The following is a 21,176-nucleotide window of genomic DNA, read 5'->3' as shown; positions in this document are numbered from 1 at the left end:
CATACGCAATACAAATGTTTGCATGCTCTAGTATAAATAGCTCGACGGCTATTAACAGTTTCATCAATCCCTCATAGCCAGTCAGTACGCACGCAGCTCTCTAGCATGAGCATCATTCAATCGCGTCTTCGGCCAGTCTCTCACATGAGAGTATCCATATACGTTGACATCTTCTAAGCTTTTTTTTAACATCGAATCGAACATAAACTTTTCTCGTGATTACCTATCGAAAATTGAATCTCTTTAAAGAAAAACAATGATCTAGTTTTCTGGTAGGTGGTTGTGTAGTGTTATACCAGTGAATACCCAGTAGAAGCGTTGAACAATAACGATGGAAATAAACTGGTGGCCAATAATCGCGGCGGTGGTCGCCGTAATCGCGGTAGCTTATTACAGAGTCACTCGGACCTACGATTTCTTTGAGAAACGTGGGATTCCTTACTACAGTTACATCCCGCTATTAGGAAGCATTTGGGAGGCCATACTTCAACGAATTTCATTCGCCGAGATGGTTGAAAAAATGTACCAGTCGTTTCCCGATTCGAAGTACGTCGGTTTTTTCGACTTCTCCTCACCCATAGTTATGATTCGAGATCTCGAACTGCTCAAGTCGATCACCGTGAAGAACTTCGATCATTTTCCAGATCACAGATCCTTCGATAGCGTAGATAGAGATCCCTTGTTTGGTAAGAATTTATTTGCCCTTCGTGGCGAAAGATGGAAGGAAGTACGAAACGCGTTGAGTCCAGCCTTCACGTCGAGCAAGATGAAGTCGATGTTCATACTAATGCGCGAATGCGCTAAGGAATACGGCGATTATTTCGCTTCTTTGCCTGCCGACCAGACTACTTTGGAGTTAAAAGATTCGTTCACCAAATATACCAACGACGTAATCGCCACTTGTGCCTTTGGTATTAACGTGAACTCAATAAAGGATCCGAAGAACAATTTTTACGTGTACGGTAGAGAGGCTACTCATTTTGGAAGATCGCAATCCTTCAAGTTTTTCATTGTAAGAAGCTTGCCCTGGTTAGCTCGAGCGTTAAATATCAGGATAATTAGGAAGCAGATCGCGGATTTTTTCCAAGACTTGGTGGCTATTACGATAAAGACCAGAGACGAGAAAGGTATCGTTCGTCCGGATATGATTCAGCTGATGATGGAAACGAGAGGGAAATTAGGCCCAGGGAAGGAGTTGACCATCGAAGACATGACTGCCCAGGCGTTCGTCTTCTTCTTCGGTGGATTCGAAAGCACCTCTACTCTGATGTGCTTTGCTGCTTACGAGGTTGGAACGAACGAGGAAGTTCAGAAGAGATTGCAAGACGAGATCGATCAGGTTTTGGAGGATTGTAAGGGCGAAGCTACGTACGAGGCTATCAACGACATGAAGTATCTGGACGCTGTCATTCTCGAGAGTCTTAGGATGTATCCGACCATCGTGGCTGTCGATAGACTTTGCGTAAAGCCGTTCGAATTACCGCCACATTTGCCAGGAAAAAAACCCTACATCGTCCAAAAAAATGAATGCATATGGATACCGATTTATGGAATTCAGCGCGATCCACAGATTTATCCAGAGCCAAACAAATTCAATCCTGATAGGTTCTACAGCGATGCGAAACAAATGTTCAACTCCAATTCGTTCTTTACCTTTGGGTTGGGACCTAGAATGTGTATCGGTAACAGATTCGCGATATTGGAGGCGAAAGTTTTGTTGTTCTATATTTTTGCCAGGTGTAACCTCATACCGTGCGCCAAGACTTCTATACCGCTGAAATTCAACAAGAAAGGATTTGCTATGACGTCAGAGGATGGATTCTGGTTTAACATGCAACGGAGAAACATAAAGAAAGGCGAGGTCGAGAAAATTACGGTTCCAGGGACAACGACGTTTATCGAGAAGATTCCTGATAGACATCCAGACAATTAAGTCATATGCGATGTTTGTAATATCAATCTTCCGAACTTCCGTTTGAAAATATCTACGTATATTTTTTCGATATATTCATTGCGATAAGATGGACGGTAAACCAGGAATCAGAACCGAAGGTTTCGAATTGAACACATCACTTCAAAAGTTTATATTTAGTTATTCGCATCGTCATTTGATTTCGAAGTATTAACAATCGAGATGCTTGTTTCGCTAAAGAAAGTGAAAAACACATATACTTGGGGTATTCAAAGTGTATAGAGAAATAAAAAGCTTTCGTATAATATTTTGATTGTAACGCATAAAATACACGAATTGTACAAGGTTTCGGGTCAACGATTTCTCTTTGTTTCGAATAGGGAAACACTCTTAGATATCTATATTCAAAATCAACAAGTCGAAAATGATTCTATTTAACAACGAAGAACGTAATGACTTTTGCGGAGATGATATACATCTTGTTTTATTTAATTGTGTTAAAACATCGTTAAATTTTCATAACTTTAAGCGATTTTAGTATTTTGTGGAACGATTTTCTATTGATACGATCTTTATGACTAATTTGATTTTGTAGAATTTATAGGAAATAGTCGTTACTAATATTCTACAAGCATTTATCAGATCTAATGATCTAATAACTCGATCGATGTTTTAGAACTTTTTTTTCCTTTATACGTGTTTACGAAATTTTCTCTATATACTAACATTTATATACTTTTTATTACTTAAATAAATGTATTTGTTATAATAAAATATGATTAAATAAAATTAATATTTGGAATAAGAATATTTTGGATTTAAATAGAGAAAAAAACTAAATAAATACAAGTTTGTATTGGGAAATAGAATTTATAATTCTAATCTATAATTGATTCTTATTATAATAAAATTACATTATTGTTTTTATGATAATACCATACTGTCTATACCATACTTTGTCCTAGTTTCACAAATTTCAAGTTTCAGGTACCGTAAACTAAATAATTAACGATAGCATCCTCCGTCTGCGGCTCCAAAGTTCTTTCTGATAGAGAAAAGATTCGATATACAAAAAAAAAAAAAAAAAAAAATACGATTGCCTTTCCTGAACATTAAACGATGCGAACAAAACGATATCTTCGTTCAAAGATGTTAAAGAAGTTTTTGATCAGCTTTGTGTTTATATCTAAGGTGCATTTCAATCCTTTTTATCGATTTTCTTTATTTGGCGTATTATTTTTACGAGTCAATTTCTGTTAAGCACCGACGTGTCTCAGTTTTGGAGGTTCTTTACTTCTTCCTCCAACCTTCCCGCGCGATCGTAAATAAAAGGGAAAAAGACAAAAGAAATAGAGAAGAATTTTTTGGATATCCCAGAAAATTCTTCCGCCACTGTCTAACCTGTTCGTATTTCAGCGAAACGAATCGGAGAAGAAATGAAAAGGAGGATCGAATCGTGGCGTGTTCCTGGTCATATAATGGATACGTGTTACGCGTCCATCTTAATTATCTTGGCCGGATGCGTCAGCATCGTCTCTGCATGTCCAGCACGTAACATGGAGTCGAGATACGTATAACAGTCGTATGTGTAATATATTCTACTACGTGATCGGCTAGTGGCAAAGACGCCATACGACCTTGTGAATGTTGCTTTAATGAGCGAGTTTCCGCGTATATATAAGCTGCTACATCACGAGCTGGTTGCTCGTCACAATATCACGCGGATATCACACCAACCTAATTGTGACCTACTTCTTCATGCTCGTGGTTCAAGAAATTGTGATAATATGCTGCGAACTCTCATGGATTTGATATTTGATTTTCTGGGAATCGCGAACTTTGTCTTTAGACAGGGTTCCGATCGGTAGCTGGGGCGATTAAATACGTATGATCATTTCTTTTTATAACTTCTTGAAACACACCAAAGGAAAAGCAATGAATATTCACTATAAATTTATTAAATGATTGGGTCATTCTAAACGTTTTGTCTTCCAAAGATAATCTTAGGTCTATTATGTTATAGTTTCTAGATGCGAAAGTTTGTGGTTGTTGCCCGACTTCAATTTGGAATGATTACAAGGTTCAAGACTAAACGTTGGAACGATTGTAGACTATAATTTGTCGCAATTTCAAACCGGGGATTTCAATTGTAAACGACCGTCGATGTCCATTTGAAGCGATTGTGGATCTTCAATTGAAATTACTTTGAATTTCATTTGGGAACGATCATTCTATTTATAAATATTCAAAAGAGAACTCATTGTGAATATACGCAATGGATTAATTGACCTGTCAATAATAAGTACGCGGTTGTACCCGCATCAAATCGTATCACTATAAAAAAGAAAATAACAAACAACTTATATGTCCTCTTTGACACCATACGAATATTTTTAGAAAACACGCGAGTAGCTTACAAGCAACTTATCGCTAGATTAGATTGCGAAAAGTATTTTGTATGAAACTATATAGTTGTACCTAGTTGTAACTTTTAAACGGATAATGTTATCAGTGACATTTTTTCTTCAAAGATAATTAACGAAGCAACGACGTGGCAATCTTTAATTGAACTAACGATGACGACTATTGAAAAGATACGAAACGAAACTCAGATATAGAAATCTCTTCGACGAAGAGTACATTGACGAAAGATAAGTATTTTAATAAGAGTTATTTTCTCACACGGCTAATGTTAATAATGTACGATATCCTTAAATAATGTTATAGTAAATCTCTATGTTACCTCCAATCATTTTCTTATGACCTTCAACCGTATAATACTACAGCAACAACAATGTCGTAATAAAACCTCTGTTCCTTATGAATGACCACACGATAAGAACCACGCACATTTACCATGAAATTTCTTCGGAAATCAATCTAAACCAACACTCGACTAGCAACATTAACAACAGCGAAACGAAGTTAGCAATAACAACTAGATACATAGTTAACAATAGCAACGGAGTTGGCCGAGATAGGAAACAACGCAACGAATATTTTCATAAACGATCAACAAGTTATATTCGACGAAGCAGGGAAACAATTTGGTCCAGTGCAGATTATCGTGCAACTTCTTCGGAAGGTTGGTCGTTGTTAAAGGACCCGTTTCCGATCCAACGACCCTTAGGTGCCTTAGGAAATATCTAGCAGGTTGACTCGATAAAACTACCCTCTCCCCTCTAATGTAATTCACTTTAGCTACGGTGAGTGCGTGGAAGGGATGAAAAGGAAAGCTCCAAGACCGAAGGTTAGCGATCGAACCAGCACCATCAAGACCGGCTTTTGGCCAGAATTAATGAACTGAAGATCGTAAGGGTGGATTCAAGCAGTGTATTGTCTTGTCGTGTTAGTGGAAAAAGGCGCGAAACGATAGCTAAGAGGGAAAACGAATCTTAGTTTTCTTGCTCTTCTTCTACCTTTCTTCCCTCTTCATCTTTGCAGTGGTATATACCCTACGATAAAACTATGGCAAATAAATTACAGTTATAATAAATTGCACCAATGACACTTTAATTAATGTATAACATATACTTTTATCGCTTTGAAGACTATTGTTTATGGAAAAAATTATAACTCATATTCATACATATAATTTACAGATAAACGATATATAATTACGCAGTAAATTTGCGCTTCTATTAAATCTCACATGCGGAATAAAAATTAACGTTACCTTCCAAATTATCCGAAACAATGCTTCCTCGATTACAATATTTCCTTCCACAAGTGTCAAACATTCTATTTATCTATTTATTCATCATGATTAGTCTCTCTTTTTACTTTAATCCACGATATTTTTCTTTTATTAATTGCAATTAAAGAACTTTTCTCATTTAATATTTAGTATACATATGTTATATGTATATCCACGCATCCTTAAATTTATTTCATTCTGTATTTATGCCAAACGAATTTTCTGAACTTAATGTTTCAATTACGTCATATACTTGCTAAAAAATAGAATGTTTTTTTGTCAAACTCTAACGAAACAATTATGTTCAGCAAATTGTTTATTACACAATATTAATCTTTCGAAGCACGAGCGAATAATCAATCGGATCACGAATTATATAAGAAACTTTTTATTTTGCTTATATTATATTAAGTAAAATAAATAGCAATCTTAGTCAGTATTAGGATTAACATTCGAAAGACGGACGCTGCGCCGTTGGATCCGCAGTAAATTTTTTTTACTCCAAAATGTCTTTTCTGCCCTTGTTATGGAGATCGTGCGAGAGTTTTCTTATCGCTAATGGAGAGGAAGGGGCGAGGCTCATATTACAAAACATCTTCAGTATGCTCCAAATAAAATTGAGCCAACGTATGGATCACGTAGATTACGACTGAATCGGCGTGACGTCCGCCGACATAGAGTTAACCGAAAAACACTACTCCGTACGCGAAGAAGATTTTAACCGCATTAAAAATCACTCATTCGCAAATTCAATTTCTACAATTTCCATTGCTCAGATGCTTTGTCGTTCCATTAGTTTGAGATGTACAGTAAGAATGTTCTCTGGGCTCAACATTCAGCCAAAATCCATTCTTAGCATAGGCGGTTATCACACCTTCCTCATATTGCAATGGAAGCAACATCTTCGATCCAATCTTGACGTTGCACTTGGCGAGAATGTGGCACAGCAATACCTTTATCTCTGTTAACGCGAACCGATTGCCGATGCATATTCTGGGACCGAGACCAAACGGCATAAACGCCCCCGAATTTATGATCTTCTTTCCATTTTCGAGGAATCTATCCGGATCGAATTTCTGCGGATTTTCGTAGTGCTTGGGATCGTGGTGAATCGCGTCAACAGGTATCCAGATGTTCATTCCTGCTTTAACGGTGAAAGGTTTTTCACCAGGTAAGGCTGGTGGTAGCTCGAAATCTTTCACGCATAGTCTATCCAAGAATACGGTAATTGGTTGCAATCTCATCGCTTCGTTGATCATGGCATCCAAGTACTTCATCTTCTGTATGGCATCGTAAGTCAATTTTCCGTTATTATTTTTCAATGTTTCGTCGATTTCCTCCTGTAGTCTTTTCAAAATCTCTGGATTTTCGGCTAGAAGGTAGAACAGAAAGCTCGTCTGCGTTGCAACGGAATCAGTTCCACCAAAGAATAAGCTAAAAGCGTGATTAACCATGTTTTCCGTGCTCATACCTTTTCCTGGGCCCTTCTTGTCATTTACATCTATAAATAGTTGTAGAATATCTGATCGATAAGTGCCATTCTGTTTCCTTTCCTCGATCGTGTTGATCACTTGGTCGGTAAAAAATTTCGCTATATGTTTCTCCAGAAATCTGAGCTGGAGGAGCTTCGCCAGCCAGGGTAGGTTCCTTTGCGCCAACATTGCCATATCTTTTTTGAAACTAGTGAACGTGGTCGACTTGCCGTACGTATAAAATACGTTCTTCGGATCTTTTATGGTGTCGACAGATACACCGTAGACACAGGTGGCGATTACGTCGTTGGTATATTTAGTCAGCAGATCCCTCATCTCCATTTCACGCTCATTCTTCGCTAGGTTCGATAAATAGTTCGCGTATCTGATAGCACACTCGGACATCAGATTGAACATATCCTTTACCTTATTGGAAGTAAACGCGAGTGACAATATGCTCCTTTGCTCCTTCCATTGGTCGCCTTTCATAGAAAACAGCATTCCGGCAAATATAGGGTCCATGTCCTTGAAGACAAAGTTACGATGGTCGGTAAAGTGATCGAAATTCTTCATGTTGACAGACTTGATCAAGTCAAGATCGCGGAGCACTATGATAGGCGTGAGTGACTCGTATATGCCAACATATTTCGCTTCAGGATGAAGTTCATAAGCTTTCAGAATGGTGTCTTGCAAGGTGGACCGTTTTGCGAAGAAGGATCCCATATTTCCAAACAATGGCATCGGTGGAATGTGCAGGATTCCATGTTTCTTGAATAAATTATGATTCTTCGTGGCACAGTAGTAGATAGCGATCAGTATCGCTATCAAAGACAGACCAAGGGACAGATACTCCATTCGAATATACCACAATCACTATCAGAAATTCACTTCCGTCACGATGTTTGCTGTGTCGGTCTTTCCGAATAACTAAAGGTCGATCAATTCATCGCTTAGCTATATACATAAATAAGTAAGAGGACACGTCTATATTCTGATACGCAAGAATGTCTCAAGCGTAGTCAACTGCCTAATCTTTAACGTTACGTAAGCAAAAACGAAGAAGATGAAATCTGTATTTCGTAAAAATCGCCATGATTTATTTTGCGAAGGTAGGAAATGCGTAAAGTATCTCTTAAACGTTTGTCCGCTTATTTAAACGTTGATAATTGCACAATGCATTACGGAATATCCTATACGTTGCAGTCGCAAATCTTTTTCGGAGCCTTCTAGCTTATGACGTTACGCAGTACTGGAGAAGGCTTAATTTATGGTACCCTAGAGTATATCCTAGAATATTTTCGAAGCTTCACGTTTCATGAGAGTTATCTTTGATTCACATTCATTTTTGTTTATTGACGAGTTGGCTAACCTATCTGATTGTCTTTAGATTAATTGTCGAACGACAGAGCATGGCTTATGACAAATAATTACATCGTAATGTGTAAAAATAACAATATTTAATCTAGCTGTAAATTTTCGTACGGATGTCTCAACTAATTTAAAAGTTCCTGAATTAAATGATTTTAAAGTTACGACTGGGAAAAAATCATTGTTCATGATGACATCATCTTGTGGATAATGTGTTGACATAAATTCCTATGTGAATAATTGGAGTACGTTAAGGCATAGTGAAGGTATTGAATCGTGGAATAGAAAAATTCCAATATTTTATAACAGATTTGAGATATTCGATATATTTAGAACACTTAGACACACGTAAACGAATAATTTATTGAAAAGAAGCGCTTGTTCTATCAACGAGATCGAATAATTTAACTAATAAGATGTTTTGATGTGTATGTGTGATATGTATTGAAATTTGTACCGTTATGCCCGAACGATGAGGATCTCTTCGTATGGAATTGACAATGTTTCCAAAGAAAAGTCGCAGATACGAATGTAGTGGTTCAAAGCAGCAGAGATAAGGGTCAAGAATTTGTTTTTGGTATTTTAAGTAAGTTTGGACTTGATGATCTATGAACTCGTTCATCTATCGCTTGATGTTTGATGAACTCCTGCCCGGTGCGCCGTGTGATTTTTGCATTGGACTTTGATGCGCGTTTCGACACTAGTTTGCCAGACGCAACTCTCTGAAACAAGGTCAAGTACATGCGAACGATGATACGCTGGTATGGTTTAGATCGCTGGTGTTTCTGTGCCACGCGTAACAGTGTACACGATTACTCGACATTACAAGATCGTACAATATCATAAAACATATTTGTTATGCAGTCCTTTATCCGTCGTTAACTCGCGAGATTATGTATAAAATTCCTAAAGAGAATTCACGAACAAGAATTCCTTAGGTAAGATTAAATCAATTGTTAATCGTTAATCAAGAGTTTCGATCGAATCGGAAATTTATTATGGAAGTAATTACCGTTGATAAATTATTCCATTGAGCATATTATACATTGAACTGTGATTCGCCCAGAATCTGATTTTCTGTCAAATAATAAATCAATATACAGAATGATTTATCTAATTCGGTCATCTCAATTTAAAACTACATACGAACGAAATAAATTAGAACGATATTTATGTTACATTACGATGGGACTGTAACAGGAATGTTATCACGATACTAAATTGTACATGCTCCGTACAATTTATACATACGTAATTATATCGCTTCGTTTGAGGAAATAAACTATTGTTGATATTTGTATCAATGAACCGAACTTCCAGTATTATAACGCAGGCTTCCGATATCACATGCGGAATTTATCGCCGATGAAAAACAGATACGAGAAACGATCGTTTGCTAATTTTCCTAAGTTAAATATATTCCTAATAAGAGTTCAAAGTAGGAATACTTCAGTTTTGGGGATAGAGTTAAATAACACACCGATTCTTTGCAAAAACAAAACCGTTTAATAATTTTGGATAATATTTTAAAGTAATAGAACTGTTTAATAATAATAAACTGAATAATAATAACAGTAACAAATTTTAATTAACGGAGAGAAACATTTTTTTATAATAATGTAGTAAAATATTAGAAGCATAGCGAGATAAACAATAAAATTCTTATGTTTATGTTATAAGTTTAACAAAATAAGCTTCACAAAATTTTACGCAATACAAGAGTACAACATGACAACAATATACAATACATAATATCAGTGTTGCACAAAGATAGAAGATATTGCATTATTTCACAAACGCATTCTTCTTACATTTTGATTGTAGGTAATAAAGGAAGTCGAGTTGGTCGATGTATTTATTAACAATACTACAGATTCTGTTGATGATATTATTACCGAATGCCGATTTGCAAATAGGCATATAGAATAGTATCGAATGCTAAAGGCATAGGAGGGAATGTTAAAGTTAATTCGTATTATAAGATCAGGACAGTTAATTCTATTGTTCCAAATATTGCATAATAATAATAATTCGTTAACAGTCTTACACTACTCTACTAACAATATATTTAGTTGGGACAATAATCGCTGACTAATCATGATCGTTATACGGCATCAGGTCGCCTCTCTTATACGCAAGGAACCTGAGAAAACGATGTTGGGTATTTTTCGAAAGATAACAGGATTTCTCAGTGCTTGGCATCCATATTGCCGGTGCGTATTCGAGATGAGATAGAACCAGCGTAACGTACGATACTACAAGTGAAATTACGTGTAACAAGTGTAATTTAATGTGTTCTTGCGTTTTACAATATGAGATTATTTCGAGTAATTGATTTTTCAAACTCTGACATGTCAACTACATTTCGCAAGCTGTACATTACATGATATTAATTGTTTAATGATGCGAACGTATAACAAACGTATCATTTTAAAGGTTTAAAATTTTCTACACAAGGAAATTAAAGGTTAATTTACTTTATATTCCATTTGTACAAATCCCATTGGCACCTCCGTTAACTTGGGCAAAGCGATAAGAACTTTTCCTTGGCTCAATGATCAACCAGAATCCATTTTTCGCACCGGCACTTATCACACCTTTCTGGAATTCTAACGGAGTTGTCGTTTTGGGTCCGATCTTGACATTGCACTTGGCAAGAAGGTGACATAGCAATACCTTCATCTTTGTGAGTGCAAACCGGTTTCCGATGCACATTCTGGGCCCAAGGCCAAATGGCATATACGTGTCCGAGTTTATAATCTTACCATTTTTAAAAAATCTATCTGGATCGAATTTCAGAGAATTTTCGTAATATTGAGGATCGTGATGAATCGCTTTCACAGGAATCCAAACGTTCATTCCTTTCTTGACAGTGAAAGGTTTGTCACCGGGTAACGCAGGTGGCAGTTCGAAATCTTTAGCACATAGTCTGTCTATGAATATAGCTACCGGATGGAGTCGCAAGGATTCATTCATCACGGCATCTAGATACTTCATCTCGCTTAGAATAGCGTAGGTTAATTGCCCGTTGTTGTTTTCCAATGCTTCGTCGATTTCTTCTTGTAATCTTTTTTGAACATCTGGATTCTCGGCCAACAGGTGCGTCGCTAAGCTGATTTGCGTGGAAACGGCCTCAAATCCGCCGAAGAAGAAGCTGAAAGCGTGAGAGGCCATACTTTCCACGCTCATACCTTTTCCCGGCTCCTTCTTTTGGTTAGTCTCTAGCAATAGTTGTATTACGTCCGATCTATAAGCGCCAGTCTTTTCTCTAGTTTTGACTGTGTCTGTCACTATATCAGAGAAAAATTTCTCGACGTAGCTTTCCACGTATTTAAATTGCAAGAGTTTCGCTAACCAAGGGGCGTTTTTGTGCATCAACATTGTTAGAGATTTTTTGAAAGTTATTAACGTCGTGCCTATTTTGCCGTACACGTAAAATACGTTATTCGGTTCCTTTATTGTATCCACGGAGACACCGTACACGCAGGTAGCGATGACGTCGTTTGTATATTTACTCAGAAGGCTCTTCATCTCCATTTCACGCTCGTTCTCCGGCAGTTTCGTTAAATGGTTCACGAATTTGACTGCGCAATCGGACATCAGTTTGTACATGCCTTTTATCTTGCTAGAAGTAAACGTGGGAGACAACATATTTCTATGCTCCTTCCACTTGTCACCTGTCAGACAAAATAACATTCCCCCTAACAAAGGGTCCACTTCCTTGTACGCGAACGGTCGATGGTCTGGGAAGTGTTCAATGTTCTTAATGGTGACAGCTTTAATCAGCTCCGGATCGCGGAGCATTAGTACAGGCGTCAGAAATTCGTAGAAGCCAACATATTTCGCTTCAGGATGTAATTGATAAATTTTGAGAATAAAATCGTGCATGGTGCACTGTCGCCTAAGCAAGGGTCCCATATTTCCAAACAGTGGCGTTGGTGGAATATGCAAAATTCCATGCTTCTTGAATAAATTATGATTTTTCGTGGTAAAGTAGTAAATAACGACGAGTATCGCTGCCACTATGGACAAAGCAATCGGTAAATACTCCATGGTAAAGTAGACGGTATATGTGCCAGAGTTTAGCGATGATAGTATTTGCGCTGTATTATCTTACCAAGAAGACTAAGAGTCGGCCTATGTGCGCAGTTCTTATATAGGAGAACTTGTTTCTGCATATTAGTATGCAGGAGCGTCTCGATGTTGTGGAACTCCCTTGCGTTTGATTGCATCGCGTTCCACTCACATTTATGCGCTGATTTATCAGCTGTTGGTGATAATAAGTTTAACATATTCGACATAGATTGCAATTAATGATTACATAATTGGAAAAAAGAAGGATCGATGGAATTTAGGCCGTGAGATTTTAATTAAACATACCCACAGCCTAGCTTTCAAGGAAAAGATATCGGTCGGTTTATTTGAAATTTTTAATAACCAATCTTCGATATAGTATTCATTGATAAGTACTTACGATCATCTTCTATCCAGCTGACAATATATTTATTTCGTAGTTGTAGTGCTGATTTGTTATTCTTATTAAAATACTTTCCCACTGAATTTCTCAAACATTCAAGTTTATAATTAGAAATAAATGTTTGCGGACAGAGGAGCGGTTATATATATAAGGAAGAGATTATTATTAATTTTTATATCTTTTGTGACGTGTTACGCAGTACTTTAATGCGCAGAATAAAAATTATCGCGGGCAGAAGACGGAAACGCGAAATGATCATTAGTTAATTTTTGCAAATTGAACATATTCTTGATAAAAATTCAGATTACGAATACTTCAATTTTGGCGAAGGAATATTTGTGCCGTTACGGAAAATTAAATAAATCATTGATTTTTTCAAAAATATAAAATAAGTAGCGAAATAATTTTTTTTTAGATTAGATTCCATTTTCCTATTTATTTATCACTATCGATCGTTCATTCTATCCAGATTAGTTGTGAGCATCGGACATATGGATAAAAGAACCATTCCTTATGTAAAAGCAAATTGAAAATGTAGCATTTCTTAATCGAGGCTTAATTTTTGAAAAAATGTATTTTGTAGTCTTTAGATCTTCTCGCTCGGGTTAATTCTAAGAATGGATAGAGATAGAGAATTTGCACTTCCAGAGGTACTTCCATATCAATTATTATTTTGATAAATTGTAACGCAAGGAAGAGAAATATAAATGTTACATAAACATAAGAGAAACATAAATATAAATGTTAATAACATTGTCTCTGTATTAGAAGTTTCTTCGTACCAATCTGATAGAGGCATCAGGCCCTCTTATCTGTTCATGTTTTTACAATTGGTTTCTTTTGACATTATAAATACGATTGTTTGAAATCGTGATTAGATTTACAACTACGTTATATTATGTCACGTATACGTATACTCGATTATGTGCTCGATTATGTAAGAGGAAAAAGTGTCATTGGATCCTTAAACATGAAAATAGTTATTTAAATTATTGATTATGTATAAAAAGAAAACACGTTAAACAGTAGTTGACAAACTAGATGTAGACGACTGCGTGTTATTACACTTCTTTTTCGTGCGATAAATGGTTGACGAGAAAAAATGAAAAACGGGTCTGTAAAAATGCTTTTTTACATTTTGAATCATTTTTTATCAACAAAGACTTTAAAAATGTCTATTTTTATTTCCGATATGAAACACTTGTTATGATTTGGTCTTGATCTTCGGTATATATAACCGTTAGATGTTACTCTAGATGTCGAATCTTAGAATTCTCGAATTATATCTAAATCAAAACGGTAATTGCTGTCACCAGAAGTAGTTATTAACTATTACAATTAATTCTACGCCCATTCGCTAATTTTGAAACAAGGAAAACGACTGAATGGAATGATTCCAAAAACTTGTCGCACCCTTCTAGAGCGCGGCATTATTTTGAATTTCCAAACTGTTGTATCCTTGATATTTTAATTCGTTAATATAACCGTATGAGTAGCGTTAGCTAGCGTATCAATACGACTGATAAATAAAATTCCACGTTTTGGTTTATCCGTTATGTGCAGGAGTACTAGCACAGAAAGGATTAAGGTCTTCTTGGAATAAATAAATATTTTCAATATCTTCTTGATTGATGACAATAATAATCAATGAATAGTTTTATTGAAATTGACGAATCAACGAAGCAACTCTCGGCTTCGCAAAGACTACTGTTTTTCTGAACTTGATATTAACTCTCGATAAATTTTTGACCGATTCTTGACAAAATTTCAACTAACTGGACTGAACTCTATAACTGAACTGAATAACTGAAGTCAATAACTGAACTGAACTGACTGAACCCTTTTTTTGAAAAACTTTGACTGAAAAATTTTTAACTGAATTGCGCTTTGACAAAATTTCAACTGAACTGCTCTCTCTACAAATTTTTACTGTATTACGTTACGGACTTTGACTGGACTTGTTTCTAAGTGGCTACCCTTATTTATACTAAGACTATCATGGCCAATTGTCACATGACGGATTATTCTATGATAGCGCAGAGTTTTGGTACGTGATTTTGCGGACGCTGCAATCTTCAGTCCTGCTGGTGTCCTTCGAGAAGTATTAGGGTTTCAGCTTATTTGGGTTTCGTGGAAGTATTATTGAAGTTTTCCCTTTTTTAGAAGTCCTTGCTGTTGCATTCTTCTTGCAGTATTAGTTTCTGCTGCCAAAAGTATTAGGGTTTCAGTTAATGCGGTTTTTGTGGAAGTATTATTGAAGATTTTTTTAGAAGTCCTTGCTGCTGCATTCTTCTTGCAGTATCAGTTTCTGATGCCAGTACTTGATTCTTTGGCATGTGTCAGTTGTTCGTCACTATAGCTGCTGTATGAGAAGATCGTAGCATCTTAACTTCCATTATTTGCTTATTGTACTGTTTATTGTATTCAGGAGAACGCGTGTAAGGCGGTACGTGTCAGTGGACGTCTCATTGTTCTTTGTTTCTATTTCGATATTCTTAGATTTTAATATCGTACAATAATAATGTAAAGTATTTATACGCGTAGTATCTTTTATTTTCTTTAAGTTTCGTGTTTTTAATTCCTTTTGTTTAGAGTTGTGGCTCGCGCTATTCACGAGTTATGACGTATCCCTTTCACGTTTCCCTTTAATATAATCAATAACTTGAACGACAACCGAATGAATTCGACTTTATTTGCGCTCAAATAATTATTTTAACGTTTGAGGGTTCAGAGGCACGTTTTCTTTTTATATAATCGAGTTTAAATTGTGCACAGATTATTTTTTGATTGATTGGAACTATTGTGGATGGTGTCGTAACAGAAATCTTGAAACAAAATTTCATCAAGAATGAAGAAGAGCTAACCTAGATTGTACACGTATATATGTACGTACCATTAGAGCAGTAATCGATCTAATGTTATTGTATTTTATATATTTTTTTTCTATCGAGTATTGCCTAGTCAATCTCAATTTAAATTATGCGTAGTTATACGAAATTAACCGGAGTAATGTATTTTACACTGAAATTTACAATAAAAAAATTACGATAAAATATTTTGTTTTGAGCAAAAAAATATTTATCTTTGTACAGAACACTAAATGAACTATAAATTGTTCCCAAAACTATAAAATAAAAAGCCAAGTATTTCTGATCGGTTAGATACATCATACTATTCATTTAGCTATACATCGTGATTAATTATTTCTTTCATTTAATCTTTAGACACCAGAGATGAACCATTTTGACCTGATAATAATAACAAAACAATAACAAAACCGAAAAATTTAAGCCTCGACGATTAAACCACAATAGCTTTATTTCATTAATTGGAATCCAATTCTTACTTCTCTTATCCAATAATTAAGACACATGCATCCTTGAATTTAGTTTACTCTATTTTTATGCTAAACGAATTTTCCTAATTTAATATTTAAATTACGTTACAAAATAGTTGATATAAAAGAAAACATTTTTTATCAAACTCTGACAAAGCAATTATGTTTAGCATATTGTACGTTACATGACATTAATTTTTTTAATCATGAGCAAAAACGTATAGTCAACCAAGCCACGAATTATGTAGGAAATTTCATACTTAAGTAAAGCAAATAGCAATCTTCAATCAGTATCGAGATTAATTGAAAGAAACCATACAAATCAGGATACAAAGAAGGATTTCAATGTATCGCGCTAAAGATCGCTCATTACTAAATTCAATTCCTATAAATTTCATTGGTCATACACACTTTGTTGTTCCATTAGTTTGAGATGTGCAGTAACAATGTTCCCTAGGCTCAACATTCAGCCAAAATCCATTCTTAGCGTAGGCGGTTATCACACCTTCTTCATATTGCAACGGAAGCAACATCTTCGATCCAAGCTTGATGTTTTACTTGGCAAGAATGTGGCACAGCAATACCTTTATCTGTGTTAACGCGAACCGATTGCCGATGCATATTCTGGGACCGAGACCAACCGGCATAAATCCCCCCCCCCCCCCGAATTTATGATCCCCTTCCATTCTCGAGGAATTTATCCGGATCGAATTTCTGCGGATTCTCGTAGTGCTTAGGATCGTGGTAAATCGCGTCAACAGGTATCCAGATGTTCATTCCTGCTTTAACGGTGAAAGGTTTTTCACCAGGTAAGGCCGGTGGCACCTCGAAATCTTTCACGCATAGTCTATCCCAGAATACGGTAATTGGTTGCAATCTCATCGCTTCGTTGATCATGTCATCCAAGTACTTCATCTTCTGTATGACATCGTAAGTCAATTGTCCGTTATTATTTTCCAACGTTTCGTCGACTTCCTCCTGTATTCTCTTCGAAATCTCTGAATTTTCGTCTAGAAGGTTGCAATGGAGTTGCAACGGTGCAAATCCACCGAAGAAGAAGGCGAAAGCACGAGTAACCATGTTTTTCATGCTTATACTTTTTCCTGGAACTTTCTTATCGGTCATATTCATATCTGACTGATAAGTGACATTGCTTTCCTCTCCTCGACCATGTTGATCACTTGTGCGGTGAAAAATTTTGCTATATGATTATCCAGAAATCGAAGGTGGAGAAGCTTAGTCAGCCAGGGTACCTTCCTCTGCGTTAGCATTGTCACAGCTTTCCTCAATGTTGTGAACTTCGAGGCCGGTGTACCGTACGTGTAGAACGTGTTCTTCGGCTCCTTTAGGGTGTCAACAGATACGCTGTAGACACAGGTAGCGATTACGTTGTTGGTATATTTAGTCAACAGACGCTTCATTTCTATTTCATCCTCGTCTTCTATCAGATTCGATAATCTCATAGCGATAGTTCGCTATCTTAATGGAAGTAAACGTTGGCGATAACATGCTCTTTCCATTGCTCGCCGTTCATAAAAAATAACATTTCGGAAAAAATAGGATCCAATATCCTTATCAACGAAGTTACGATAATTGGTACAGTGATCGAAATTTTTCATGGTGATGAACTTGATAAAATCGAGGTCACGAAGTACTCTGATAGGCGTGAGTGACTCATATATGCCAACGTATTTCGCTTCGGGATGAAGTTGGTAGGTTTCCAGAATGGTGTCTTGCAAGATGGACCGTCTGGTGAAAAAGTATCCCATATTTCCAAACAATAGCATCGGTGAAATGTGCAAGATTCCATGTGTTACGTCCGGTGACTCTTTACGTTCGAGGCGGTCAGCATCCGTGCACATAGAATTAAGCGGATCGCAATAATCCTAAGGAACTGTCATAAATTGAGGATTTTGATTTACTGCTAAGGTCGTTAAGTGGCATAAAACATCGAGTCAAGAGGTTCCTTATGGTTATTGCTCCATTAGGTAAAAATTGGGGAAATGTGGGTTTTCCCATGTTTCCCGGGAATCCATCCGCACACGAGTAGTTGTGGGGCGATCACCACCGAGTAAGAGTTTTCCTTTGCAACAGCATCGTCACCGGACTTCACTAGTTCATCATTTTTAGAACAGTCAACATTTCTTTACCGGGTTTCCACCCTTCAATCATTTACCTATTTAACTTATACTTTACGCACCAGCGTAACTATCTTTTCTACAAAGTTGTTGGAAATATATACTATCTTTGAACTGTTAATCAAGCATTATACTCATTAAACTACCTCTACTATTCTAATCGAAATAGGGGATCGATCAGTTCGTAGCGTCGATTGTCCAATCGTAACGGGAATTTACGACTCCCGTTGACGCGCTTTCTCGCGATCGCGTCTCCCCGTGAACGGTCGAAAAAACACCATGCTTCTTGAATAAATTATGATTTTTCGTGGCGAAATAGTTATCAAAGATAGACCAAATACTCATTTAGACAAATACTCCATTCTGAGTATTAAATTAAAGCTATTGTTGGAATTTTCACTTTCAACACAATATCTTGCACAGCGCCCGTTTAGTAAAATGACTGATCGTCCGACGATTTATCGCGTAGCTTTATAAATACATACATATAGAAGAGAACCTGTCTGTGTTCCGATATGCAGGGGCATTTCAAGCATATTTTATTCCCTAACTTTTAAACGTTATTTATTAAAACAAGCGTGACTCGACGAAAATTAAGCTACCACTCCACGTTTTCTTGTAGTTATTTCGAGTGATACTCATTTTTGTTCTGTTATGTTGACCGATTGATAATTTAGTTAACTTAGATTAATTCTCGAACGATACTGCACGACATTTGCCGTCTTATCTGAAATAACGTCATTTCATAATGCACACATAGTAATCAGAGACTACTTAATATGTTCTTACATTTTCATACGAATTAATTAAATGTTAGTGAATCGATTAATTTTAAAGTTACAATCTAAACAAAATCATCGTTCACGGGCGACATCATCCTCTCGATGAAACATTGACATAAAAAAAAATAAAAAATAAATGGAATAGATTGAGGCAGAGCAAAGGTCGAGTGTGGAATGTAAAAATTCAAACCTTTATAACAGATTTGAGACGTTCGGTACATCAGTAGATTATACGGATGGATGAACGGATAACCTATTCAGGAAAAGGTGTTGGTTCTAATGACTAAGCGGAACTAATCGATAAGATTATTCAATAAGATATTTTAATATTATATGAATACTTTCACACAATCGTTCGATGATGTCATACAGTATGAAAGAGGCATAAAACATATTAACCGTCGGTCCTTTAGTCGTCGTTAGCGCGTGAATCTTACTTACGTACTAATATAGGTACATAAATAAACATTACTTATTAGATTAAATTCATTGTTAATAGTTGGACATTATCATTCCATTATCGTGAATTGGTAATTCTGAATCAAAAGTTCCGATCGATTTTTGTTATGAAAATAATTGCTGTTCATTCGTTATTCCATTAATTAAAATGTCGCGCATGTTACACCGTGATTCACAAAGAAACTAATTTTTTGTTTAACTAATTTTAGGTAATAAATTAATATACGGAATGATCCACCTAATTCGACCGTTTTAAGTTATTTAAATATCGTTACATATACGAAACATTAACCTTAAGTCTTTCGCTGATGGAATTTTTTATTGCTTCGTAACGTAAAATCTTAAGGAATCGAATTCAACAGAATTGAATGAATCCGCATGTAACAGATAAAAATAAAGAAAAATATACATGTTTAATTTCGTTTTCGATTCAAATATAAGAAACTTCGTAAAGTATGCTTGTTGTGGTATTCTATAGAAAAAAATGAAACTTCCTTTTTTGTATAATGAAGTATATACAAACATGGTAATATCAACCTTTTGGGTATTGTTTCTAAAGTTTTTATTCAAAAAAGTTAAACACAACGCTATGCGACTGCATTAGGATGCAGAAATATTATCATGATAATGACGAGCTGTAAATGTTCCGTTTAATTTGGAAGTAACTACATGGTTTTGTTTGTCGCATGACGTAGTGTTGTAGGTATTTATCAATAGATAGATTTATCATTCAGATAGAAATTGTATTGAATGATGCTAATATTTACTACAGAATAAACTAATATTTACTACAGAATAATGCAGCGCTTTCGGTGTCATGTGCCCAGGTTATCGCTGATGAAAAACAGATACGGGAAACGATAGTTTGTCCATTTTTTTAACCGTTTAATAATAATACAGTGAATAACAATAATAATAACAAATTTTATTAACGAGAAAATACCTTTTTCATAATAATGTAGCAAAATATTAGAAGCATAGCGAGATAAACAATAAAATTCTTATGTTTATGTTATAAGTTTAACAAAATAAGCTTCACAAAATTTTACGCAATACAAGAGTACAACATGACAACAATATACAATACATAATATCAGTGTTGCACAAAGATAGAAGATATTGCATTATTTCACAAACGAATTCCTCTTACATTTTGATTGTAGGTAATAAAGGAAGTCGAGTTGGTCGATGTATTTATTAACAATACTACAGATCCTGTTGATGATATTATTACCGAATGCCGATTTGCAAATAAGCATATAGAATAGTATCGAATGCTAAAGGCATAGGAGGGAATGTTAAAGTTAATTCGTGTTATAAGATCAGGACAGTTAATTCTGTTGTTCCAAATATTGCATAATAATTATAATACGTTAACTGTCTTACGCTGCTCTACTAACAATATATTTAGTTGGGACAATAATCGCTGACTAATCATGATCGTTATACGGCATCAGGTCGCCTCTCTTATACGCAAGGAACCTGAGAAAACGATGTTGGATATTTTTCGAAAGATAACAGGATTTCTCAGTGC

The 21,176-nt window shown here is 35.8% G+C and overlaps 3 protein-coding genes and 1 pseudogene across 3 annotated transcripts in view; 1 reads left to right on the top strand and 3 right to left on the bottom strand.

Annotated features, from left to right (window-relative positions):
- The window catches only part of LOC132913104 (aurora kinase C-like), a 316,494-nt gene that overhangs the window by 135,176 nt on the left and 160,142 nt on the right, over positions 1 to 21,176 (bottom strand). The window lies entirely within an intron of this gene.
- On the top strand, positions 48 to 4,271 carry LOC132913097 (cytochrome P450 9e2-like). Its single transcript, XM_060971069.1, has one exon. It carries the CDS (start codon positions 332 to 334, stop codon positions 1,931 to 1,933), a length of 1,602 nt encoding a protein of 533 aa, XP_060827052.1. The 5' UTR covers positions 48 to 331; the 3' UTR covers positions 1,934 to 4,271.
- Positions 4,925 to 12,587, bottom strand: LOC132913573 (uncharacterized). Its single transcript, XM_060972004.1, has 3 exons — positions 10,931 to 12,587; positions 8,513 to 8,677; positions 4,925 to 7,951 (listed from the first exon to the last, which is right to left on the bottom strand). The coding sequence occupies exons 1-3, from the start codon at positions 12,500 to 12,502 to the stop codon at positions 6,359 to 6,361; spliced, it is 3,330 nt and encodes a 1,109-aa protein (XP_060827987.1). The 5' UTR covers positions 12,503 to 12,587; the 3' UTR covers positions 4,925 to 6,358.
- Positions 16,105 to 21,164, bottom strand: LOC132913105 (cytochrome P450 9e2-like; annotated as a pseudogene).

Source organism: Bombus pascuorum, chromosome 13, assembly GCF_905332965.1.
Source record: "Bombus pascuorum chromosome 13, iyBomPasc1.1, whole genome shotgun sequence".
Lineage (NCBI taxonomy): Eukaryota > Metazoa > Arthropoda > Insecta > Hymenoptera > Apidae > Bombus > Bombus pascuorum.
This window is presented reverse-complemented; position numbering and strand designations above follow the sequence as displayed.

Excerpts from the sequence above, each read along its gene's own strand:
- LOC132913573 (XM_060972004.1), bottom strand. The coding sequence starts at position 12,502 with ATGGAGTATTTACCGATTGCTTTGTCCATAGTGGCAGCGATACTCGTC. Across the intron at positions 8,678-10,930 it reads GGATTTGTACAAATGGAATA|GAATTTATGTCAACACATTA; the intron begins TAAAGTAAATTA and ends TTATTCACATAG. Across the intron at positions 7,952-8,512 it reads TTATTTTTACACATTACGAT|TTGTGGTATATTCGAATGGA; the intron begins GTAATTATTTGT and ends TTCTGATAGTGA.
- LOC132913097 (XM_060971069.1), top strand. The coding sequence starts at position 332 with ATGGAAATAAACTGGTGGCCAATAATCGCGGCGGTGGTCGCCGTAATC.